The sequence below is a fragment of the Coenobita brevimanus genome, chromosome 76 (genome assembly GCF_032717465.1).
Source record: "Coenobita brevimanus isolate Jiangsu-jjx chromosome 76, ASM3271746v2, whole genome shotgun sequence".
NCBI classification, from domain to species: Eukaryota; Metazoa; Arthropoda; class Malacostraca; order Decapoda; family Coenobitidae; genus Coenobita; species Coenobita brevimanus.
This window is the reverse complement of record NC_137029.1, coordinates 24,202,054-24,228,916: the sequence shown is the minus strand read 5'-3', so window position 1 is coordinate 24,228,916 and position 26,863 is coordinate 24,202,054. Positions and strand designations below refer to the sequence as shown.

General features: G+C 43.6%; 1 protein-coding gene across 1 annotated transcript in view; it reads right to left on the bottom strand.

The window, feature by feature from the left end:
• LOC145408170 (uncharacterized) overlaps positions 1-22,079 on the bottom strand; it is a 46,311-nt gene extending 24,232 nt beyond the window's left edge. The window contains exons 1-3 of the mRNA XM_080278924.1: positions 22,011-22,079; positions 4,728-4,908; positions 4,110-4,259 (exon numbers count right to left, since the gene is read on the bottom strand). Coding sequence (XP_080135050.1) covers positions 4,110-4,259; positions 4,728-4,802 — 225 coding nt within the window. The 5' untranslated portion in view covers positions 4,803-4,908; positions 22,011-22,079. The remainder of the gene's footprint in view (positions 1-4,109; positions 4,260-4,727; positions 4,909-22,010) is intronic.
• Positions 22,080-26,863: the final 4,784 nt, after the last annotated feature.

Sequence of the window (26,863 nt, the reverse complement as noted above, 5' to 3'; positions counted from 1 at the left end):
AAATCAAAATTCACGCTATTCGTCTTGTCACCCAAACAAATTTCGTGGCACCTTTACTCACAACTTGGAATTCTGTTAACAACAGATGGGTTCATTTCGTCCTCATTTCTTTTCGTTATGGTCCTTTTTTTTTTTTTTTTCACTTCGTGTTCCATATTCAATAAACAGTGCAGTAATGTAAGTTGGCAGATTGAATTCAGCACTGTGAGTCTTGCCACCAAAACAATGTATTTGATGATGCCAAATTTGGCGAGCTCTCCTATCCTGGAGTCGATCTCACTACAAATAGCTTAACAAAATTTCTTTCTAATTAGTCACCTATGTGTTCATTCCTTTTGTTTCATTTTGTTTTTAAAGAGTCCAACATGCTGGCATGCATCAGCCTTGATCACCTAATGGCGGCTCTCCAAGCTGCCTGATCTCTGGCAGCTTCCCTATCCAGTCCCTTATCCCTGATGTCACACTCAATGACCTCCTCTTTCTTTTTCTTTTCATGTTCAGTATTAAATGCTGTATATCCCTCCTCAACAATACAATTCATAATGCTTTTCCTCTTGTGTATCTCACTGTGAAACACTTGATGATGCGTCCATCTCCCCCTCCTCCCCTAAGGCTGCTGGTCCTTCACCAGCATGCCACATGGCACCCATACTGCAGAGATGCAGATCTGCTTATGATGGAGTGCCTCACCTTTGTTGTCATCCCTGTGCTTACGCGTATCCTCCTACAGACCACAAGGGATTTATCAAGAACTTCTGCCACTCTCTGGTTAGTGTATTCCCCCTAACGTCTTCTGTTCTATTTTTGTTACTCATACCTCACTCATCTTTCTCACTCTCTCTCTCTCTCTCTCTCCTCACACTTGGTTTGATCTACCTATCCTCTTTCCATCTGCCTCGGTAACCTGCCTTACCCTGTCTAACTCTGCCTTTGGGGGTCCAGTGTTCAGTGTGTGTACAATGTACAGTACAGTACAATGACAGTTTATCATGCTTATTACAGCATTTAGGGTCATTTTTCTATGTTTGAACAGCTATACAGTACTGTACAGGTATAGAGGTTTATACAGGCTTAGGCACCCCTGGGCAGGACTTTGGGGGGGTAATACCTATCTATCTATCTATAGCCCGACGCCCTAATCCCGCAAAGGGTGGCCGCAGACAAAACGCCTCCAAGTTGCTCTGTCACCCACCATTTGACTACCCTCCCCCCAACTCACCCCCCCTCCCTCATATACCTCTCAACTCCATCCCTCCACCTCATCCTTGGTCTACCTCTCCCTCTCCCTCCCTCCACCTCACCTACATACACCCTCTTAGTCAGTCTTTTATTCTCCATTCTCTTCACATGTCCAAACCACCTCAGTGTATTTCTCCTTATCTTCTCAACTACATCCACATCCACCCCACAGCGTTCCTTCACGTCTTCATTCGTCAACCTGTCCCTCCACGTCACTCCACATGCTCCTCTCAAGTAACTCATTTCCACTGCTCTCACTCTTGACTTGTTCCTCTCTTGCAAGGTCCATGCCTCGCTTCCATACGTCAGGGTAGGGATCACAATACTATCATGCAGTGACTTCTTAACTTCCATACTCACCTCCCTATTTCTCATCACTGCTTTCAGTGTACCAACAACCTTCCTTCCCTGCTGTACCCTTTCACGCACTTCATCCCCCAAAGTTCCATCCTTACTCATCACACTACGCATGTACTTGAATGTACTCACATTCTCCATATCCTCAACATCCAACCTCACTGCACACTCTGTGACTTCATTCCTCTCAAACACCATAACTTTACTTTTGTTTACATTAACTTTCAGATTCCTCCTCCTACACACTGTCCCAAATTCATTCACCAAACCTTGCAACTCCCATTCATCTTCACTCAACAATACTGTATCATCAGCAAACAGCAACATCGGAAGCTTCCAAATCTCACCCTCATTCATTAGAGCCACCCCCACATCCACTGCCCTACCCTGCACCTCCTTTACAACCCCATCCATGTATATATTAAACAGCCATGGAGACATCACACAACCCTGTTTCAGTCCCACACTGAGATCAAAGAACTTACTCAGCTCACCATCCACTCGCACCGTAACCCTAGCTCCCTCGTACATACTCTTCACAGCACTCAACAATTTCCCCTCCACTCCATATATTCTTAATACCTTCCACATACCTTTCCTATCTATTCTGTCATAAGCTTTCTCCAAGTCCATGAAGGCAGCATACACTTTCCTTCCCTTCTCTAGATACTTCTCCACTAAACATGTTAGAACAAATATCTGATCTACACACCCTTTTCCCTTCCTAAATCCCCCTTGTTCTTCTCCAACTAGCTCCTCTGTCATATGCCTAACCCTATCAATGAGTATTCTACCATATATTTTACCCATCACACTAAGTAGGCAAATACCCCTATGGTTACCACATACTTCTCTTTCTCCTTTTCCTTTGTATAAGGGAACAATTATACCTGATTTCCAGTCCTCTGGAACCCTTCCCTCATCCCAAGCCAATCTACACAACTTCCATATCCACTCCACAACAATCTCACCCCCATACCTAAGCATTTCACTACACACTCCATCAATTCCTGCGGCCTTTCCCAACTTAATATTCTTCATCACTTCCATTACTTCCGCCCTACTGATCTCTTCCTCCCTCCTCTCATCTCTTCTTCTCCCAGCCATTCCCCAACCACTTATACTCGCACTGCTCTCACTCTCCACATTCAACAAATCCTCAAAGTGCTCCTTCCATCTCCTCAGTTTCTCTCTCTTCTCCACCAACAATCTATTATTCCTATCTTTCACTCCCCTACTATTTCCCCTTTCACAATGCCTTACTTTCTTTACCTCCTTCCAAAACAATTTCTTACTCTCCCTCCATCTCACACTCAGATTCCTCCCAAACTCCTCATCCACTTTCTTTTTACTCTCCTTCACCAGTCTCTTAACCTCCCTTCTCCTGCTCACATATACCTCTCTCTTCTCTCTCTCATCTTCTCCCCTACCTCTACTCGCTAACCATTCACTAGATGCCTTCTTCTTTTGTTCCACAGCTCGTTTCACCTCATCATTCCACCATGCTGTCCCTTGCACACCCTTGCATCTCCTCCTCACTCCACAAACCGCCTCACACGCTGCACCTATCTCTTCCGCGAATATCTTACATATGTCTTCCACCCCTTCCATCTGTTCTAGCTCATACCTTCCCAGTCTTTCTTCCACTATGCTCTTATACTCTGTCATTTTCTCACTGTCTTGCAATTTCTCCACTCTTCTCACAGGAGTTGCTTCCTCCTGTCTTCCCCTTCATCTCCTCAACCACTTTCTTTGCAGCTCTACCTTGGCCATCACCAAGTGATGGTCCGAGACTCCATTCCCCCATCCTCTTCACACTCTTGCATCCAACACTTGTCTTCTCATTCGCTCATCCACACACACGTGGTCTAACATTGCCTTTCGTTCAACAAGTTCACCATCCATCCTCCTCATTACTCTCCATGTATACCGGTGGATCATCTTATGCCGAAAGTAGGTGTTGGCAATTGCCAACCCCTTACAAGCAAAGATGTCCACCAAAGCACTTCCATTCCCATCTACGTCAGCTGGCACACCCCACTGACCAACCACTCCATCCACTCGTACATTCCCAACTTTGCCATTCATGTCTCCAATCAACAGCACTCTCTCGCTCCTCTCAAACTTGTCCATACACGCTTCTACACTCGCCCAAAACTCATCTTTCACTTTTGCCACTCGATCCTCTGTCGGGGCATACACACATACAATCGCCCACACTTGTATACCTACTTTCATCCTCACCCATATAATCCTTGCACCCACTGTTCCATACTCTCTTATATTCTCCTTCCACTTCTTGCTTATCATCAGACATACTCCCTCTCTTGCCCTCTCATTTTCACTGACTCCCGCACATATACCTAAACCATATACCTAGTATGTCAATATCCATCAGTATGCCAATTTCTGTCACCCCCTTGGCCACTATATATCGGATAACTGAGGGTTTACTGTATATGGAGTCATTCATCAGTGCAAGAGTTTTCAATAGTGATCAACAAGCAGTGTACCTTGGAGCCATCTGGTGAGAAAGTGAGAGCGTTGATGGCGCGTGCGAGTGAGAGTGAGGCGAGGGGCACCGACCGCACTACTTCCCCCCTTAAGGCGTTCACTACCGTTATCTCACCTTCGTGGCTCCCAAAGGCAAATGCATATCGATCCTGTAAATATTGAGTGATTAATGAGATATAAACCAGATTATTATTATAACTATCATTACTATTATTATTGTTATTATTATTATTATTATTATTATTATTACGGTTACACTATTGCTGTTGTCATTGTTATTACTACTACTACTGGTAGTATTTTGCGAGGGGCAGACCAAAGAAGACCTGGGATGAGATCTATATTTACATGATTTCCAATGCCTAGCATCTTTCAACACTGAATTTCAAGCTATTTTAAACTCTGCTTCTGGAGAAACAGCCTGTAACCAAGATCAAAACCTGAAGTGTATGCCATGACTGTAGGCTTCCAATACTGTACTGCACCTTCATCTTGCACATAAAGTTTGTCATGGAATATTCATCTTTACTGAAAAAATAGAAATATAGGTCCATGCCTGAATGAGTGAAGCATGACACTGCTTTGGTGATGATGATAAAGGATGCTACTGAACTCACCTTTGGATGGAATGAACAGCAAGTTGGGGTGGTGTTCTTCTGCTGAATAAACTGCACACTGCCCTCCTCCTCCATCCTGCCTCAGTCCCAATGACTACTACTATCATCACCACCACAACTCGCCAGTATACACCTCCCTCATGGTAAACACCATGCCATTTCCAGATTCTATATTTTTGTTCTGAAAACAAAGGATCATTATCAAAACTCATTTGGCCATAGAAAGTTAGGGAGGTTCATTTACATTATAATAATTTTTATTATAATAAAAATGCTCAGCACAGAAGTGCAGTGCTATCAACATACCACAACAATCATAGTTTGGGTAAAATGTATTATCATAATACTTTAAGTACAATTATGCCTTCTATACATCATTATACAGTGGCCACCTAAAAATAATTTTAAAAAGCTTGGGGGAAAACTGTTATTAAAAAGGTTAGAAAAAAAAAACTCCATTAAAACCTTCAACATCATATCAATTATTCTTGCTACTCCCATGCAATGCTACTCTGCCTCTAATTAGCTTAATTAGCAACTCTGCACATGGAATGTATGGGGGGGGAAGAACAGAAGAGATGGTCAAGACAATTAGTGGGAAGAAGATGTATGTGTGCTGTGTGAAGTACAGATATCGCCTAGATGATGAGGTTGAAGATATCCTTTGGGATGAACTGATATGTGGTATGGGTGTGGGTGTTTGCAGGACTGAGTACTAGGTGGTCATTTGAGCAAAATACATGAAGGCACGGACACATATGTATGAAGGGATACACAGAGGGCGGGGCTACAAAACTAAGAATAAAGAAGGGACAGATTACTTGAGTACAGTGAGTCAAAGAACACTGTAGTTTATAATATTGTACTTCATTGAGAAGAAGAGTGAGTGAGTTAATAACATACAAGTTTGGGCATGGCTGCAGCCAGAATGAACTTTCTTCTTCTTTTTTTTTTAATCAGAAAGTTAGATAAGAAACTAGTCAATGGTGTCAAAGTCACTGCCAGTGAAGAGCCACACAGATTACCTGTAAGTGGTTAACTTCTGAGAAAATGTGAGGACAACAAAAAAAGAATTACTGTATATACCATACCTAGGAGAAGGTAATGGAAGTTGAAGAACCAGGCAGTGAGGGAAGTATTCCATGCAGAGATGTGTAGAGGAATAGCAAGAAAAGGTGCCATGACTGGTGACTTAACCTGAGACTGGACAAGGGGCCCCTCCAAGGCATAGTCTTGAAGGCAGGAGGAGGTTTTCCAATGATAGGAGAGACAAGAAGGCCTTTTAGGGAATGGAAAAAGGATAAGAATATAGAGGAGTACTTTGCAGCTAAACACAGGGCAAGAAAAAAGATGCACATTGCTAAGTCACCATCTCAGGAACTCTTATTAAAGAAGTTATACGGTGCTGATGGCAGGAAAGATGTACAGTATTTAGAATTGCTATAAAGATAATCGGAAAAAAAATATGGAAGAAGTTAGTGAACAGTGCGTGAAGATGAATGATGGTAAGGATGTAGTCAACAGTAAGGATACTAAGGATGCATAGACAAAATACTGCAGTCACCAGCTAAATGTGGAGTTTTATTGGAACAGGAATTTATCTGGGGATATCTGAACCAATGTTAGGTTCCTAGCCACAGACTGATCTTAACCCTCCTGAGGAACACCTGGGTCTGACAGACCCAGGCAATTTTTTCAATGGTATGGCCTAGTTCAGTAACTTATAGATGCCTGGGATCCCTGTCTATCTTAACAACTTGCTAGCTTTTTGTGCCCATGCAGGGTGTGGGGGGGTTACTTTCGTGTCTCTCTATGTTTTTGCAATATATCACTCAGAATTTCATGTTGGGTCTGTGAGACCCAGGTGTACCTGAGGAGGGTGGAGAGTTTTTCACTAAGAGTTTGCAATTTGATTTTATGTTGTGTGGGATCCACTATGCCCATAATGAAGGTCACCCATCCCTCAAGTTGTGACACAAGTGCTAGGCTCATAGTGTTCTTTGTTTTGTGTATGGTGGGAGAAAAAAAAAAAAAACTTTTAGTGTGGCATTTTTTTTCATAATTTTTAAAAAAATATGTGGAGTTCATTGAACTAAAACATATTCACATAGTTTTGTAACTGATATGATCTAATACACTGTAGGATATTTAGGAATTCATTATATAAAACATGTGTGATACTACAGCATTTTTTAAAAGCTGGATCTGACAGACCCAGGTGTACCTAAGTTGTAGGTGAAACTGTAGGTCTACCTGAGGAAGGTTAATACTTTACTGTAGTTAAGGTAACTGATGATATGAACACAAGTAAAGCTACAGGTGTGTCTGGTGTTGGAGTCAAAATACTGAAAGTGTCTGGGTATGAACTGCTGTTATAAATGAGCACTCTGTACCAAACAACAAGCTAAAGAGTGTGACTGACAATGTTAAAAAGAGAAAGTTTGATGCTCTTAAGCAGAGTAGACTAACTACAGGAATCTAAAACTATCTGATCTGAACAGGAAATGCATGGAGGAAAAGGTCTACTATGTATGACTAAGGAGAATATGAATATTAATGAGATGCAATCTGGTTTCATGCATAGAGAAGGAGCCAATGAAGTAATACGGTTGTAGCTGTAAGAGTAACCCCTGGTTTATCTGAATGTGAACCCTGTGGGCTGCAGGCTGAAGCTGCCACCCTCCTGCAGTCCATCATCTTGCCTTCAGGGGAAAGAAGAGCTGAGAGACATTTGCTTAACCAGGCAGCCCAGCCATCCAGCTATGTCAGTGTCACCACACAAAGGCACCCCTCTCCAGCACCAAAGTAACAGACTTGACCCTCAGTACAACAAACTGAATACTGGGACATAGGGGCTAATAAATCAGAAAGTTCACTATGTCTAATGTTTAAGTCATCTTTATTTATGAACCTAGGTTCATTATACACCAAACTTAGTTCCTCTGATACTTTAGATACTGTGCAACTCAACACTGTATGATATACTGTACAATTACAAACATATATCATACATTGTACAGTGTACTATAATAATGGGTGTGTGTTTCTCTGTGTGTAGCACAGCTGAAACTAGAAAATGGATTTCAATAAAACCTGGCAGGATGGTTGCAACTGAGTCACAGGTGGGCTCCTTTCCATTCCTAAAGAGGTGTTTTGTTTTGACCCCGAAATGTTCCCAGTGGCTTTATGTGTGAATGACCCGACAGGGCCAAGAAGCACTTGTTCCTGTCTTGAAGCATTAACTGTTAGCTTTAAGCAGAGCTAAGTGTGGTCAAGAAGCAACTCTCATTTGCGCATGTGTTGAACGGCCTCATAGGGCAATGAAGTGATTGTTCTGCAGCTACCATAAATCACCAAAAATTTTAAATCAGTAATAAATTACAGTATTGCACAATAATAACATTAAGTAGGCAAGTGGCAGCGAAGGGGCAGAAGTGCTTACACAATGCCAAGCAGAGAAAGACTGAAGCTATACATCAGCTAATAAGTCATACATGCTGTAGAACACATATTTTATTCAGTAAAAGAACAAAATTTCAATTGGTTAAAAGAGCTTGTTAAAGTCAAAATATGGTAAACTGAAGTTTGTTATTGAGGGTTTACCCCTAAACACCATATTAATTATCTGATAACTTAAGGTAAAATTCTGGGGAGGTGGGGGGGGGGGTTTGCTGACCTGGAGAAAGTTTTGATGAGGTAACTCAAGAGATGGAACAATGGGGAATGAAGAAATTGGGTGTTGAGGAGTGGGTTGTCTGAATGGTGACGACAATACATACGGATACAAGTCCCCATGTGGGAGTGAATGGTGGCCTGAGTGATGAATTTTCACTGAAGACCGAAATGAACTATGTATCTATTCTGATCTCTCTGTTGTTTATCATTGTGCTTAAGGCACTGTCCAGTTAGTGAAAGACTGGGTTCCAATGAGAGTTGTATAACAATGACTTAGGGCTGATTGCACAGAATAAGGAGGGCATAGACTCTTGAAAGATAGATGGATGTAATGGATCTGAAGGGACTGAAGTGAAGGTGGATGGTGGCAATGTGGAGACAGAAAGTGTATGACCATATGCCATTTGTCAGAAGAATCCTGGAAGCAATCTGATCTTATGTAAAGTGTGTAACAAACAGGTACACAAGTGGTGCAAAGGCATCAGCAGTAGGCTGCAGGATGTGGTAGGCTTCAAGTGCACTGTATGTAGGGGTGCACAAGAAGAAAGGGTCTGATTTGTCAAAAGTGACTTGGCATATATGATTTGAGAGTGTATAGGGAAATCTTGTTATCTGGGTGAAAGCTGTGTGTGTGGTGATGGTGGGGGTGGGTGGGAGGTAGAGGTGATGCTAGGAATGGAGAGTATGACAAAAGCTATGGAACTGTCACTGCTTGGGACACAGAGAGAGATTTTCTTTTCCACCAAAGGAAAATCTTAGGATACATGTGTAAAAAGCATGACTGGTTTTATGGTGATTATGTTTGGGTAGTACCGGATGATGATGCACAGAAGTCTGAGTGAATGACAAAGCTGCGTCTGATGCTGTACATGAATGGTGCCTCCCCAAATGACAAAACTGTAAATTTATGGTGATTATGTTTGGGCAGTACAGGATGATGAAGCACAGAAGTCTGAGTGAACAATGACAAAGCTGCGTCTGATACTGTGTATGAATAGTGCTTCCCAAAATGACAAAACTGCAAATGGAAAAATTGTTAATAAGCTGCTTAAAGTTTGGCTGGGAAGTGAAGGCACACATGAAGTGATGCACAGAGGAAGAATGAGGTGATATGGACACATGGAGAGAATGGAGGCCAAAAAAAAAATATAGGAATGTGGAGCACTAAGTGGTAAACACTGGAGCTGTTTGGTGTAATAAGACACTAGCTATGATGTGAGCAATAAGAGGGCTGAGCATGCAGGACAAGTCCACCATCTATCAGTCATAATTGCTCATAACCACAGATCTTTCCTGAGAGGCAGAAAGACTGTAAGAAGACTTGGGATGAGGTCCTACAAAACAACCACATGTTTTTACGGAAGGGAACAGATTCTTTCAGACACTGTGTGGCGTGAACAGCAACCATCAAGTGTACAAAACTGACCCATGCAAGCATGTACAGAGCCATTCAAAACAAAATGAAAAACTGAATGAAGAAGAAAGACCTATCACAGAGAAGAGTTTTAAAACTGTTCCAGTACATTACAATCTTATAAACATACTCAAACTAAGCAGGACACCATGTTTTCGTAAAATGCTTTGCAAATCCCTAACCTCATGAATACTAACTCTTTACCATTTTTAACATTCATGTTTACTGTAAAGTCTACTCCAAATTACAGAAAACTGAATACTGAATTTTCACTAGTATCAACTAAACTGATTTGCCAGATTTCCAAAATTTAGGGTACCAATTTTAAGGGAAAAGTTGTGATACTCCAGACTAAACCCCCGTCACAAAATCAGGGCTAATGTACAGCATAAAGATACATGGATAACAAAGATATGAACAGTATACTGCACTCTGACTTATGATATCAAATTAGCCAATCAGCCGAGGGACAGTACTGTACATTCTTCCCTTCTCTTACTTGACTGGAGAAACTGTAGTGTAGTGGCATTTGCATCTAACCCCCACACAAAGAGGGGCAAGATCAGCAAAGAATTATCACCATCATCATCATCATCCAGACCTCCTTTCCCACCCAAGGGCAGGGTGAGGAGTAGCAATGTCCAGACAGCCCAGATTGTGGCATCAGGCAATAGATAGATAGATAGATTGACAATGGGCCACGCTTCCATTCAATCATCATTCAAGCCCCCGGAATCCTGGCTCTATCAGATACGCCAAAAACATTCACCATGTTCTGTAGCTTCACATAAACGTATCCAACTAAGTCAATCCGGACGCTGCCATGTTAAAAAGGGTGCCACATCCCTGATCACGCACTTCTCCTCACAACATTCATCCAGCCAGTTCGATCTCTTGTCAGTTCCCTAGCCTCACTGACTTCCAAACCTCTCTTCCTCACACACTCATCCACCATATCCCTCCACCTTTTCCTTGGCCTACCTCACCTCCTCCCTCCTTCAAATTTGCTCAGATAGGCTATACCTTTTTAACCACTCTAATGTTATCCATTCTTTCCACATGACCATACCATCTCCTTACAATTAGCACACATATAATACATTTACATACGACAGTTTTATACTAAAGGATTCAGAAAATTTTTAACCTGTAATTTTAGAATGCTGCAAACAATATTAAGCATTAGGAGTTGGTAATAGCAATTAAGAAAAATTTTAAATGTCATCAAACAGCTGACGGTGACCCTGTGAGGAAACCTTTTTTTTTTTTTTTTTTTTTTTTATGTGTCCGACTCTGGGCAAAGGCTGCAGGGCCTATTTCTCGGGGGCAGTGACCCATTCCGAGGCCCAGTAGTCCTCCTACACCTCCACATGTCACCACTTCGGTGCTAACACCCACCTTCCATATTGAATACATGCTAGGGCTGTTTCATACAGGAATGGTGTATTGGTATTAGCGGGGGTGTTTTTACGACATGCCGGCGGGTCATCTGGTAGATCAGGAAAGTCTGCTTTTAAGAGATGCAAATCCTTAAACTGTTCCCTGCCCCAGCCGGGATTCGATCCTGGGTCCATTAGGACTGCAGGCCGCCTCTCTACCGATTCAGCCACCGCCTCTCTTAGCACACATATATTACTGTGTATACATTTTGACATGAAATTTTTTATTACAGTACAGTACCTGTACACGATGTCCTATGCTGTATGAGCAGTGAAACAATAAAAAAATTATTTTTAAGAAATACGTGAAACTACGGTACTGAATAACACATCAGAAATGAAAGGTTTTGAAGTTGCACCTCTTGCAACTTTCCTAGTTTTCACAAATTTCATTATTTATATCACATAGGGCCAGATTATGCTCATGCTGTTTATGCATGAGGAAAAACAGTAGTAATTAGGCAATTCCGTGGGCCCACGTTACAGCATAATCTATGCAGAATTCAGGTAAGAGGAGATTTGGGTGTAATCTGAAGTAGTGACTAACCTGAACTGACTCCAGGGTTTCAATTCAGACCTAACCTCTGAATCCTTCAGTTCTTGTATGGATTTCTTATAGCTCTGATACAGACATTAAGATGGAATGTTCCATGATTCTGAATAACTGTCTAAAGTTCAGCCCTCCTAAGAAAAATAAGTAAAAAATTCACAAAATCATTCACTTCCTTCATTATGAGGAGAGAATTCTTTTATATATACTCATCTAAATGACCACATAACTCTTGTTAAATACCGTAATCCAGTGCTGACTCCAGCTTTGTTGTTGCTATTGTTTGTTGTGACCCCAAGCTTATCTGGACATAACCCCTGTGGACTGCAGGCTGAAGCTGCTCTTCTGCAGTCTACCATCCTCTTTTCATGTAAGTTACACTTCCAATATTTTAGTTTCATTTGGTTTTGCAGGGCAGGAAAGAGCTGAGGGGCATCTGAATAACTGATGCTCAGTCATACCTACGCTACTACATGCAGGTATTCCTCTCGTGCATCAATGACTCCAGTAACAAGCCATCAACCAAGCTAATAAGCTCTGTTGGTCAAACATCCTGTAATGCTTTCCATAAAAATGAGTGCCAATTGATGAATCACTACTACACATCTACCAACTAATCTCTATACTGTGCCATGTATTGAACTATGACAGTCATGGCAAGAGGAGTACAGGCATTTTTCTTGGTACATCAGAGATACATTACAGTACAATTATGATAACCTTCCATGCAATTAGTACTGCAGACTGGAGAAACTTGAAGATCACCTTTAAAGGCAGCAGAAGAACTTTAACAGTTAGTCATTTTAATTTATTATGAAGAGGAAGGAGGAGGCCGAGGATGAGATGGAGGGATGGGGTGGAGAGGTATATGAGAGAGGGGTGTGTGAGTTGGGAGCAGGGCAGTGAAATGGTGAGGGACAGGGCGACTTGGAGGCGATTTGTTTGTGGCCACCCCAAACGGGATTGAGGCGTCTGGCATTAGATAGATAGATAGATAGATAGATAGATAGACAGATGAACCTAACAGCAAAACTTCACATAAAAAGAGAGAGAGAGAGAGAGAGAGAGAGAGATGAAAATATGGTCACCACATTTATTAAATTGGTGGCCATTCTCCTGAACTGCTATTACTGTGTTTCATACTTATCAAGGTAAATCATACTAATTTCACTGAGCTCTTGGACAATGATAATAATATGCTAACTACTTAGTTTATGCAGTCTTATGCAATTCCTCTTCTATAAACATACTGATATACTCAGCTATATGACCGCCCTTTATGTGATACCTCGCCTTGGCAATGTAGAAAAAATAACATCCTTCCCTGCTTAACGATGGCCACTCGGTTATGTGATGGGTTTTGCTTTTTTTAACCGATTCTGATGATATTTTAACCCGCCCCGTCCCGTCGACGTATGGGTACGTTGCAACGATTTGCATTTGCCAGTCCCGGCGACATACCAGTACATCGTGCAATTGCAAGGTCCCTAATTTGCACAATTTTCAATTTTCGCGCGTGATTTTTCGTATGTATACACGGGACACCTTCCTCTATTCCTCTACAAGATGCCAAGCAGGGACAATGCCTTACACCGCATAACCTCCCCCCTCCCCCCCCTCATGCCATTGTCTTGGCAAAGGACCTGTTACCAGTGACCTGGCTAGTAAAGATATTCAGGGCCAGAGTGATTCCCCAATCGATGACAATGTGGAGGACAATGTTTACATAGCATTAGAAGAAGAAACAGCCAGAAATAATGATCAGGTAATGTGGCAAAAAAAGGTCAGGCATGGTGATTAGTTAGTGAGTGAAACAATGCTTATAATGCCTTTATTACTGCTTGAAAACCAATATACTCTCATACTACATATACATTCGTACCAAGTAAATAAATAAATACCGTTTATGAGTGGATAAAATAGTTACCCTCCCATAGAACTCGTTTTCTTTGGTGCCAGCATGTTAGAAAACCCAATCAGGTAAGGAGGAACTCCTACCTGGATTGGGTATTTTAAACCTCAGGTGAGCGATTTCTCTATGAATTTTCGATGTTTCTCACCAAAAGCGAAGGTCTTAGCCAAAAAAAAATTTTTTGAAAATACCTCGGGACTGGGGGATGTCGGAGGTGTGGAAAACCTCGGGACGTGACGGGTTAAACTTAAATTTTGTGTTTAGGTTGATTTATAAACTGTTTTTAGACTTTGATTAATGTGTTTTAGTCAAAGGTGGGATAAACATTGTCATTTTGGGGTACAGTTTAAAGTCTGATATTTTTCCAGACTTGTTTTTTATAATTTTCAGATTTTATTTTTGGGTTTAGGTGAGTTATAAACTGCTTTTAGGCTTAATTTAGTTTGTTTCACAGCTATTTGGGGGTACAGGTGAGACAGAAACTTTTTTTTGGACTAATTTGGGTGGATTTTGGACTTGGAAAGATGGGGGGGGGGAATCCCAAGCCTCCCAAATGCATCCCTTCTTTCTGTTATAACATCTCCGTTTAATGATACCTCTGCTCAATGATGGGTTTTTTCAAATTCATCTCATTGTTATTGTGGGGACAACTTGTATGTCACCAATGATTTTTTAAAATAATTCTAGTTCTTAGTAAATATGGAGGGGAGGGGAGACTCTCCTGCTCCTACCTCCATCACTAACTGAACTTACATTAAAATGAGCCAAGCTAACTTAATGTAGCCTAAGTATGGTATCAGAGAGAGAGAGAGAGAGAGAGAGAGAGAGAGAAAGGATATTTGGAAAGGAAAAATTACTTAAAACTGCACAAAGTAAGTGGTATCCCTATCAATTTAAGGCACTATTAGATAAGTGTAATGAAAAAAAGTCTATCTATATTATTTGGTTAATTCCTTTGCATGATACTAGCATCAATGAATGAAGGGTCCTAAATCTGTCTGCTCTTTATTTTGCAACATTTTAAAAATATAAATACAGTATACTGTATTATGCTCTTCCTCTTTATCCATTCATGCTAATTTACCATGAGAGAGAGCAAGACTAAAAGGTTATGGGATACCATACTACAGCAGGGGCTAATCCAGCACTTTTGCAAAGGGGAAGGAAAGGGGGCATGATTCCATAACAGAATTACCATAAGCTTGAATTCATGCTGATTCATTACCAAATTCCTGAAAATTTATTAGCTACCAAATCTCTCTCTTCACTGAAATGATTCTATGGTAATATTTACCATACATAAAGCACCATAGTATCGAAATGTAACCACTGGTATCGCCCATCATTACCGCAAGGGAAAAATAGCCTAACCACATTCATACTTTCATACATAAGTGCATTTCTGGAGTACAACCATCAGCTTAATATTTACTCTGAGGTTGCATCTATCTATCTATCTATCTATTGCCAGACATCTCAATCTCGTTTGGGGTGGGCACAAATAAATCGCCTCCAAGTCGCCCTGTCCCCTGCCATTTCACTGCCCTGCTCCCAACTCACACCCCCCCCTCTCATATATACCTCTCCACCCCATCCCTCCATCTCATCCTCGGCCTCCCCCTCCCTCTTCCCCCCTCCACCTCACTCACATACACTCTCTTCATCAGTCTTTCACCCTCCATCCTCTCCACATGGCCAAACCACCTCAGTGTGTTCCTCATAACACTTCCTATCACATCCACATCAACACCACAACGCTCCTTTATATCCTCATTCGTCAGCCTGTCTCTCCACGTGACTCCACAGGCTCCTCTTAAATAACTCATTTCCACTGCTCTCACTCTTGACTTGTGTCCTTCCAACAATGTCCAAGCTTCACTTCCGTACGTCAGAGTTGGTATCACAATACTGACATGTAGTAACATTTTCACTTCCATGCTCACTTCCCTGTTTCTTATCACTGCTTTCAAGGAACCAGTAACCTTTCTTCCCTGCTGTACCCTTTCAAGCACTTCACCCTCCAAACCTCCATCCTTACTCATCACACTACCCAAGTACTTAAACGTACTCACATTTTCCAATTCCTCACCATCCAACCTCGCTGTACATTCACTAACTTCACCTCTCTCAAAGACCATCACTTTACTCTTCCCTACATTCACCTTTAGATTCCGTTTCTTACACATTCTTTCAAACTCATCCACCAAGCCTTGCAGCTCCCCTTCATCTTCACTCAACAACACAGTATCATCTGCAAACAACAGTACAGAGAGTTTCCAAACACTATCCTCTCTCACCAGGGCCACTCCAACATCCACTACCCTATCTTGTACCTCTTTTATTACCCCATCCATGTACAGATTGAACAACCATGGAGACATGACACAACCCTGTTTCAAACCAACTTTCAAAGAGAAAAATTCACTTAGTTCACCATCCACACGTACTGCAGCCTTCACACCATCGTACATACTCTTCACAGCATTCAACAACTTCCCATCTACTCCATATATTCTTAACACTTTCCACAATCCTTGTCTATCCACCCTGTCATATGCATACTCATACTTTATGGTCAATTACTGTGGACCACAATGTTAACCCTATTAGGCTTCTGGGCTGGGCAGATTATGTCTGTAGAGACAGCCACTCTCGTGCAGACCCAAATCTTTGCACCATGACATTTTTCTTTGATTGCTCTGTTAACACACTTTTCATGATAGAATGTTGGTTTTGGTGTAATTTTAAAGCTGAATAGTTGTACTTTATTGAAGTATGTTCAAAAAGGGAAAATGAAGAAAAAAAAAAAGTCCAAATGACGAGCTGAAGTTAGGTGAAAACAAAACATTTCATACCTTGCCATAGAAAAATATTCAGAAAAAAAAAATAAATAAAAATAAAAATAAAGATACAGTATATAAATCTGGTTTAAACCATGCAAAACTACCATAAAATACCTTTGCAATGATATTTAGATTATTGCAATTTCTGCATTTTATTGCTCAGTAAAGCAAAAAGAAAAAGATGCACAATTTTGTATGATGCTCGACTGCATATACGCTTCAAAATCTTCTTCTTTGATCTGTAAATGTAGGCACATTTTTTTATGACAGAATACTGGTTATGGTGTTATTTTGAAGCTCAATATTTGTACTTTATCACAGTATATTCAGAAAAGGAAAATAATGAAAATAAAAGCCAAAATGAAAAGTTGGAAGTTTGGCAAAAAAACAAAAATTTTATACCCTGCTATAGGTAAATATTCGGCGATCATCATCATCCAATCCTACACTGCCCCATGAGGAGCATAGGAGCCTGGGGCTAGGCAGTTGGTCCCGACATTTAAGATGAGAGTGACCAGCCTCACTCATCGCTGAGTCGCATTACATGAGCAATCAACCCCAACCACCCCTTGGATATAAATCTTCACCGGCTCAATCTGATTGGAGCACAATAATTACCCAATAAACCACAAGGTACCAAAATTTGGTTATATGGTAACCACCCAGTGTAGTAAATGGTTTCCTGGTGCACAGGAAACCATTTGGCTTGTCACTCAGTGTAGAGTCACCCACAGGCAGAAGGAAGAGGAAAGAATGAAGGAAAGAAAAACAGATGAGGGAGTGTAAAGTCACCCATAGACAGAAGGACAAGGAAAGAATGAAGGAAAGAAAGACAGAAGAGGATGGAAGAGAGGAAAGGGCAGATACCCAACAGCAGCACTATATCGAGTGAGTAGAATCAATTTAATTCCAACTCCATTAAACCAGAGGAAGGTTCAAAAATAGAAAATAACCTTGCTATCACTTTCAGATCTTTTCCACAATGCCGATCTCCCCCGACCTTGATTCAATTTTTTTTGGAACTCTAATATAATAATTCATTACAATAAAGACAATAAACGTAATTAAAAACATGATAACTAAATTCAGCCACAAAATAGGAGCTATCTGAGGGATCGGATGATATCCTCACAGGACAACTTAAGCCTGACAAACTTAGAATGCGAGCGCCAAATATTCGGCAAAACTACAAAAAATCACATTAAGAACGATAAGAGGCAGTGTAAAGTCACCCGTAGGCAGAAGGACAAGGAAAGAATGAAGGAAAGAAAGACAGAAGAAGATGGAAGGAAAGAAGGATGGAAGAGAGGAAAGAGCAGACACCCGACAGCAGCACTACATCGAGTGAGCAGATGGTAAATGCCAAATATTCGGCAAAACTACAATAAATCACATTAAGAATGATGTATAGATTATGGTTATTTCTGCATTTTACTGCACAATAAAGTGTAAAGAAAAAGATGTGACATTTTTTATGATTATCGGCTGCATATTCAGTTTGCAATCTTTTTCTTTAATCGGTGTGTAAATACATTTTTTATGACAGAATGCTGCTTTTGGCGTCATTTTAAAGCTGAACGATTGAACTTTATGGTAGTATGTTCAAAAAGGGAAAAAAAAGTAAATAAAACATCAAAATGACAAGTTGAAGTTAGGGAAAAACCAAAAATTTGATACCTTGCCATAGAAAAATATTTGCCAAGCTGTGCAGTACCTGCCATGCACAGAGCAATCATTCCGTGACATCATGTCCAAGTCTCTTTACAAGGCATATGCGTGATTTATGATGAGTATTATACAAATGTATCTTAAAATGACAATCATTGGTAGGTGGGGGAGCCCATCATCCACCCACTTAGTGTAGTGGTACTCTGTTTTTAAGGTAGCTGTACACTAAATGGAAAGCCAAACGATTTCCTGTAGGCTAAACCAGGAAAGCATTTACAACACTGGGTGGTAACCATATAACCAACCAACACGTTCCCTACGTGACAACAAATAGGTTGGCAGAGGGTTAGTGCCCCTCCCTGGAAAACAACTACGGTACGCTATCTAAAAATACAACCAAGAAGCCTCGGACCATGACTGACCAAAAGGTGATGACTAAGGACCAAAGAAAGGACATGGTATGGATAGCCACATGGAATGTAAGGGGAGCAAATGATGAGGTGAAAGAGAGAGAGATTGTCCAGGTGCTTGAAGATGCAAAAGTGGATGTACAGTATGTGGATTTACTGAAACTAAATGGAGAGGTGAGACTGTGAAAGAATGGGAGTATGGATGGGGTATATGCATGGGAGTAGGTGAAAATGAGAGGGCAAAAGAAGGAGTTTGTATTGTTGTGAGTAACAGATGGATGGAGAATATAAGAGAGTATGGATCAGTTGGCTCAAGGACTGTGTGAGTAAGATAGAGAGTTGGACTACAAATGTGGGTGACTGTGTGCATGTATGTGCCAACGCAAGATTGTGCAAGCAGAGTGAGAGAAGAGTTCTGGACAAATGTGGAAGCATGCATGGAAAAGTCTGAAAGGAATGAGAGTGTTTTTGACTGGAGATATGAATGGAAAAGTAGGGAATGTGAAGGTCGATAGAATACCATAACTGGTAAGTGGGGTGTGCCTGCAGAGATGGATGAGAATGGCACTGCTTTAGTGGACATTTGTGCTGGGAGGGGGTTGGTGATAGCCAATACCCTCTTCGGACACAAGATGATCCATAGGTATACGTGTCGAGTGATAAGAAGAGTGGGTGATGAACTGAATGAACGGATGGTAATGACTGAAAGGATGAGAAAGTGTGTAATGGATGCAAGAGTATATAGAGGTTGGGTGAGTGGACTTTCTGACCACCACCAAGTGGTGGTCAGAATCAAAGCCCAAATGAAATGGAGAAATAGAAGAATGGAAGGACAGGAGGAAGTAATTCATACAAGGAGGGTGGAAAGGTTACAAGAGGATGGAAAAAGGGCAGAATATAAGAGGGAAGTGGAGGAACAATTAGGTAAATATGGATTGGAGCAGATGGGAGACGTGGAGGGTGTGTCCAAGATATTCACGGAAGAAATCTGTGTTGCATGTGAGGTGGTGTGTGGGGTGAAGAGAAGATGGAAGGGGGTGCAGGAAACAGCATGATGGAATGAAGAGGTGAGAGAGGCTGTGGCACAAAAGTAGAAAGCATACAGTGAGCGGATGAGAAACAGAGGCGTGGAAGAAGATGAGAGACAGAAGAGAGAGTTATATAGAGAGAGGAAGGGAGAGGTGAGAAGATTAGTAAGAAGAAAGTAGATGAGGAATTTGGAAGGAATTTGAGTGTAAAGTGGAGGGAATGTAAGAAAATGTTCTGCAAAAAGGTAGAGTTAGACAGGGTGCCAAAGAAAAATGGTAGATTACTAGTGGAGATGGGAGAAAAAGTGAGCAGATGGAAAGAATACTTTAGGGAATTGTTAAACACACAGAATGAAAGTTATGTGAGTATAAGTGGCTGGGGAATGGCTGGGAGAAGGAGGAATGTGCAAAGAGAGTAAGAAATCAGTAGGACAGAAGTTGTGGAAGCAATGAAGAAAGTCAAAATGGGTAAAGCCCCGGGAATTGATGGAGTGCATGGTAAAATGCTGAAGCATGGGGGAGAGATAGTAGTAGAATGGATGTGGAAGATGTACAGATTGGCCTGGGAGGAAGGTAGAGTCCCAGGGGACTGTAAGTCAGGTATAATTATTCCCCTGTACAAGGGAAAAGGGGAAAAAGAAGTGTGTAGTAATCATAGGGGCATTTGTCTTCTAAGTGTAATAGGAAAAGTGTATTGCAGGATACTTATTTACAGAGTTAAGGAAATAACAGAGGAATCAGTTGGAGAAAAACAGGGATGTTTTAGGAAGAGAAGAAATTGTGTAGATCAGATATTCATTCTTAGATCTTTGGTGGAGAAGTTTCTAGAGAAGGGAAAGAAGTTGTATGCAGCCTTCATGGATTTGGAGAAAGCATATGACAGGGTGGATAGACAAAGAGTGTGGAAAGTATTAAGAATAGCCTATATGGACTAGATGGGAAGGTGTTGAAGGCCGTGAAGAGTATCAGGGTGATAAGGTTGCAGTGCATGTGGATAGTGAACTGAGTGAATTTTTCTATTTGAAGGTTGGATTGAAGCAAGGATGTGTCATGTCTCTGTGGCTGTTCAGTCTGTATATGGATGGGGTTATAAAAGTGATACAAGATAGGGCAGTGGATGTTGGAGTGGCTCTAGTGAGAGAGGCAATGTTTGGAAACTCCCTGTACTGTTGTTTGCAGATGATACTGTGGTGTTAAGTGAAGATGAAGAGAAGCTGCAAAGCTTGATGGATGAGTTTGGGAGTGTGCAAGAAACAGAATCTAAAGGTGAATATAGGGAAGAGTAAGGATATGGTCCTCAAGAGAAGTGAAGTCAGTGAATGTACAGTGAGGCTGAATGATGAAATGGAAAATGTGAGTGCATTTAAGTACTTGGGTTGTGTTATGAGTAAGAATGGAAGTTTAGAGGGTGAAGTGCTTGAAAGGGTACAACAAGGAAGAATGGTTTCTGGTTCCTTGAAAGCAGTGATAAAAAACAGGAAAGTGAGCAAGGAAGTGAAAAAGTTACTACATGACAGTATTGTGATACCAACTCTAACATATGGAAGAGAAGCTTGGACCTTGTTGGAGGGACAGAAGTCAAAAGTGAGAGCAGTGGAAATGAATTATTTGAGAGGGGCATGTTGAGTCACATGGAGAGACAGACTGACAAATGAGGAAGCAAAGGAGCATTGTGGTGTGGATGTGGATATGACAGGAAGTGTTAGGAGAAACACACTGAAGTGATCTGGCCACATGGAGAGGATGGAGAGTGAGTGACTGACGAGGAGAGTGTATGTGAGTGAGGTGGAGGCAAAAGATGAGATGGAGGGATGGAGTGGAGAGGTATATGAGAGAAGGGGTGTGTGAGCTGGGAGCAGGGCAATGAAATGGAGGGGGACAGGGTGACATGGAGGTGATTTATTTGTGGCCACCCCTTATGGGATTAAGGGGTCTAGCAATAGACAGATAGATAACCTGAAAATGATGAATAAATTCGTCATCAGAATCTCTGAAGTTGGATTTGAAATGACACCAAAAAGCATCATCGGAATCTCAAAGGGTTAATCTCAGGTAAAAAAAAAAAAATCTAACTTAAGGATGACACAACCTAACTGACAACTGTTCACCATCTCTCACATTCCCTTTTCTTCTGCTATTGTCACGTGAGAACATCATACTGTTCGTTTATTTCCTCTACGAAGATGCTTATCACTTGTGTTGTCAACTCAGTCATTCTGAATCTTGACTGGTCAATATTGTTAACCGATGTACGAAATGTGCAATTTCAGTCTTTACCTGCATGTACTGCCATCCTTTTACATAAGTATACACGTTATCCTACTTAAAGTCATCATTTACTTACGGTCGTTGTAAAAGTCAATGTAATAATGATCAGGAAAATATAATTTTTCCCCACAGCACTGGGTTGTTTACGGTAACCCGTCACAGTATCAAAACATGCAATGAAGGTGTTCGTGGCTAGCAGCTAGCTGTTCTTTTAGGATATTCGTTCTCTCCAGTCAGTGAGATCAATATCAGACGGATAATAATAATAAATAAAAAGGACATTCAACAGGTATGGTTTATCTTCAAGCTTATCTCATTTTTATTTTTTATTTTTTTTGTGTGTGTGTTACAGTGTAGGGGCCGTAATAATGGAAAAGAGAGACATATCGTCCTTTTTTTTTTTTTTTTTTTTTTTCAAGCACTGAAACTGTCAGATTGATTAAATGAAATATTTATTGTTGTAAAAGGTATACTGAATACTTATACAACAAAAGAAGGTAGTGGGTCTTGCCAAACACCTTCAGCGAATGCAGTTACATACAGTTAGAGGTTATATATTCGTGGGTGTAGCCACACCTTGGTTATACATTCGTGGGTGTAGCTACATGCCCTTGGAAAATTTCGAAAATAGGGCCGAAGGATATGAGTTTAAAGGTTAGGTTGCTGCGTAAGTTATCCCCGTAAGGATACCCCAGTGCCAGGAAAACTGGGGTGGTCTCCTCTTGGACATTACACCACAAGGCCTTTTATCATTACGTACCAGACATTTGCTATACAGTACACCCACAGTGTAGCGGTATTAAAGATAGGCGAGTTACCAGTGTAGCATTTAAGGTATGTAGGAGTTGCTGCTGCTAAAGTGTAGCTCTTTAGCGTGTGATATTGTTCGCTACTCTGTCACTATTCAAACTCATAATGGGAATTGAAATGCGCGCTCCCGCTGCCAGACCCCCCACCCCACTACGAAGCCGCAGCCCCACCCTCACCCCAGGAGGACACCACAGAGGGCCAGGCGAGTGCGACGCAGGCTCAGCGCGAGACGGGCTCAGGTGCGCCCCGACCTTGTGTCCCTCTTCCCCTCAACCTGCCCAACCATGTCGCAGGGATGCGGCCGGACCAGCTCTCGTCAGGATCGGGGTAGGACTGCTCCAGATACAGTCCCAGGCAGCACCGTGGTAACGGCCACTGTACGGTACGTACTGGGGAGGGAACGGCCACTGTACAGTACGTACCGAGGAGGGAACGGCCACTGTATATCCCTCAGCTGCTTCTCCCTGCAGCCCCATGACGATGGCCACTGTACGCGTTGGGGAAGGAACGGCCACTGTACGTCCTTCTGCTGCAGCCACATCTGGAGCCCACCTCGGTGTGACGGCCACTGTACGCACACCAACAGGCAAAGGCAGGAGGAGTGGAACTGCGACGATGGCCACTGTATGTGTCGGGGAGGGAATTGCCACTGTACGTCCCTGATCCACCTCTTCCTCGTCCAACGGGAGTAGCACCGCAGTAACGGTCACTGTACGCACCGAGGAAGGAACGGCCACTGTACATCCCTCAGCTACTTCCCATTGGGCAGGCAGACCCGCGGCAATGGCCACTGTATGCACCGGGAAGGGAACGGCCACTGTACGTCCCTCATCTGCCTCTTCCTCCTTCAGGAGCAACCCTGCGGCGACAGCCACTGTACGCGCTGGGGAAGGAACAGCCCCGGGACGTCCTTCTGCTGCTACCCCAAGGGGCTGTGGAACCGCGACGACGGCCACTGAACGCATCCGGGAAGGGACAGCCACTGTATGCCCTTCGTCCACAGTCCCGAGGGTTCTCCTGGAAGAGAAGGTCCCTTGCACGGCTCGCTCTCCACCCTTCGGCTGCGTGGAATGCCCTTCTATCTCTCTCTCCAGGTGTAGTTCCCCGGAGGTGCTGCCATTCCAGAAGTGGTGACGAGGTCCTGTCGCTGAAGGCGGGGTTCACTCCCTCTAGCCTACCCCTGGACAATGCCGGATCCTGATGGGCGCGCCGTGGGCAAGGCGCCGCAGCCAACCCCTGACGGCGCTCCCACCTAGAGGCGACCGCAGTCTCAGGCCTCCCAGGGCCAGCCCCCAGACCCCAGGGTGGGACCACTCTGGCTCCACTCACCGTCAGCCCTCTGCCAGGAGCAAGAAGCGGCAGGCCCGACTCCTGACTGTTTGGCCCCAGTTCCGAGGGCCCCTCACCAGGTCGAGCCCCGAGCAGGAGAGGGCCTCCCTGCACCCCAGAACAGACATGCGCCCGGGCCGTGACGCCCCCGAGAGCTGTCCCGTGCCTTCTGCAGGAGGGCTCCCCAGTAGGGCTTCCTCCAGCCCCGGGGCGCCACCTCAGTTAAGCCCAGACCTTAGCAGTCCAGTGACGACGCCTCAAGACCCCAGTGTCGTGCTAGAGACTTTACAGTGACAGTGACTGTATGTGGTATAGAAACAGTGAGACAGAAACACTACCCATAAAGTGTCTACCCCAGTTTATCCAGAGTGCTGTGTGAATGTCTAAGCGCCCTAGAACCAGAGTAATATTGTAATGCTGTGTTTTTAAGGCGTCTTCTCGTCGTAAAAACACTAGCTACTGAAGCGGGGTCCTCTTTCTAGACTGGAAGTAAAGCACTAACAAAGGAACAGGACATAAAAACCAGGCAGTATACCTTAACACATCTATTACCTGAATCCTACTCGTAACAATACACATAGAATGATATTTAAGATACAGGGACACAGAGATACAGAGTTAACACTTGGCTCCACAGAGCAATCGTACACACTACAATAATCACACAGGGAGATTGTGAGTTTCCTATAATATGGTTTACATGTCACTTGGAGGCAGTATATAAATGGGATTGTGGATTGTTCATTTTAGGAATAAACAAGGTTGGGAGTCTGGTTTGGGAATATTACTATAAAAGAGGTAGGGTGTGGACAGCGACACTCGACTCTGTCACCTTGTCACGGAGACACGTACACTCAGCTTTTGACTCGCCCGTGCCCTTACCTCGATGTTCATAGAAAACTCTCTGATTCTTTTATATGGGGAGGGACTAGGATAATTCACAAAGTTCACTTTCTGCCCTGTTAGCATTGAGTTCTGATGGGCCACTATTGACTACGGTTTCTTGCGGAGTCACTGTCACTGTTTTCCCTGTTTCCTGGGTAATAGTCACTTTAAGTTGCACTCGTAGGTGGGGTGCAGGGAGGCTCTCCCGTCTGGAGGCCTCGACCTGGGAGGCGGCCCCCGTACTAGGGTCGCGCCAGTGGGGTGCAGGGAGGCCCTTTGGTCTGGGGGCCTCGACCTGATAGGTGGCCCTCGGGACTGGGGCCAAACAGCCGGAGTATTCGGGCCTGCTTCTTCCGACTCCGGGGAGTGAGGGAGCCCGAATCACCTTCGTCGGGAGTTGGAGAGTCTAGCCTGGGCGTCCTGGGACTGCGGGCACCAAGGGGGAGAGGCGCCGTCAGGACTGGGCTGCGGCAGCATCTCCTACGGGGCTCGGACAGGAACAAGGAACTTCCGGGTGTGGGCGGTAAGCCCGATATCGGGCCTTGCCACCACTCTAGTGTCTCCTCCGGGGCTATATTCCCGGATGGTGACGAAGGGCTCCCCGAAGGGAAAGAGGCTGGAGGAGGACTCACGTTGCCCGTGTCCTCTCGGGTGTGTCTGGAGGCCGGAGCCTGGGGTCGCTTTCCCCTGTCACACACTCTGGCTGTAGCCGTGAACTTGCCCGGCGTACGGGGGACACCTATAGGGTGAACGGGGTCGCCCTTTCGCCGCGGCTTGGGACCGCCGGCGTGGTGTTGCTCCCTTAGTAGGAGGCAAGCCGGAGTGAGAGGCACAGAGGCCACACTCTCTCCAATACGGATTGAGTCTACCTTCAGGGGATTCTCTACCCTGGTACGTGCCCCGGCCGGAGCCGAGTGTCTACCCGTACGAAAAACAACTGCCGGACGAACGGGGTTGCCCTCACGCTGCGGCTTGGGACCGTCCACGGGGTGTTGCTTCCGTAATAGGGAAGTGCTACACGCACGGTAGCAGGGGCTCTTTACCCTGATCCGTACTCTGGCCATAGCCGGGAGCCGATCGGCCCCAACAGGAACATCTGCCAGGCAAACGCTGCGGCTTGGGACCGTCCACGGGATGTTGCTCCTGAAGGGGAGAACAGCAAGAGAGTGATGCACTGGGGCAACTCTCTCTCCCTAGTGTGTTAAGGCCGGAGCCTGGGGTCGCTTTCCCCTTCACACTTTCTATTAGGCCGTAGCCTGGGGTCGCTTTCCCCTTTTTACTTTTTATTAGGCCGTAGCCTTGGGCCTCTTGCCCTTGGGCCTCCTGCCCTAGAGGGTGTAACAAAGCCGTCAATACGGTGTTACCTGGGACTGAATTTGGTTCAGTTCCACCCCTATTCTGTCGATCACTGCTCCGCCCGCAAAGTAGTTCACTTCCCCTGATCACCTGGGGTTGGGGCACTTGCGGGGAATAGGGACCTAGGACCGTGATGTCCTGGTGACCCTCTTGAACGGGGTCACTAACCCCACCGTTGTGTCCTCCTGGGGTGGTGGTGCGGTGGCGGCCCGGTGGTGGGGTGGGGGGTGATGAGGTGGGAGGTCCGGCGGCGGGCACGGCGGGCATTTTAAATATACTAGTTTGTGGCCAAGGACCAATATACCATGTAGAGTCCAAAGAGGCCGAGTGTATGAACAGCGTCACCACATCTATGTGATATGCTCATGTGTAGTAACAGCGTCACCACATCTATGTGATATTCTCATGTGTAGTAACTCAAACGTAAGAACAGTGCCCATGTGATATACAGTATTGTACCAATATTAACTGACCTGTCGCTATACCCCATCCACATTCAGTGTACCATTGTATGTATATTGTTAGGGAGTTGGACTAAGGTAATATATG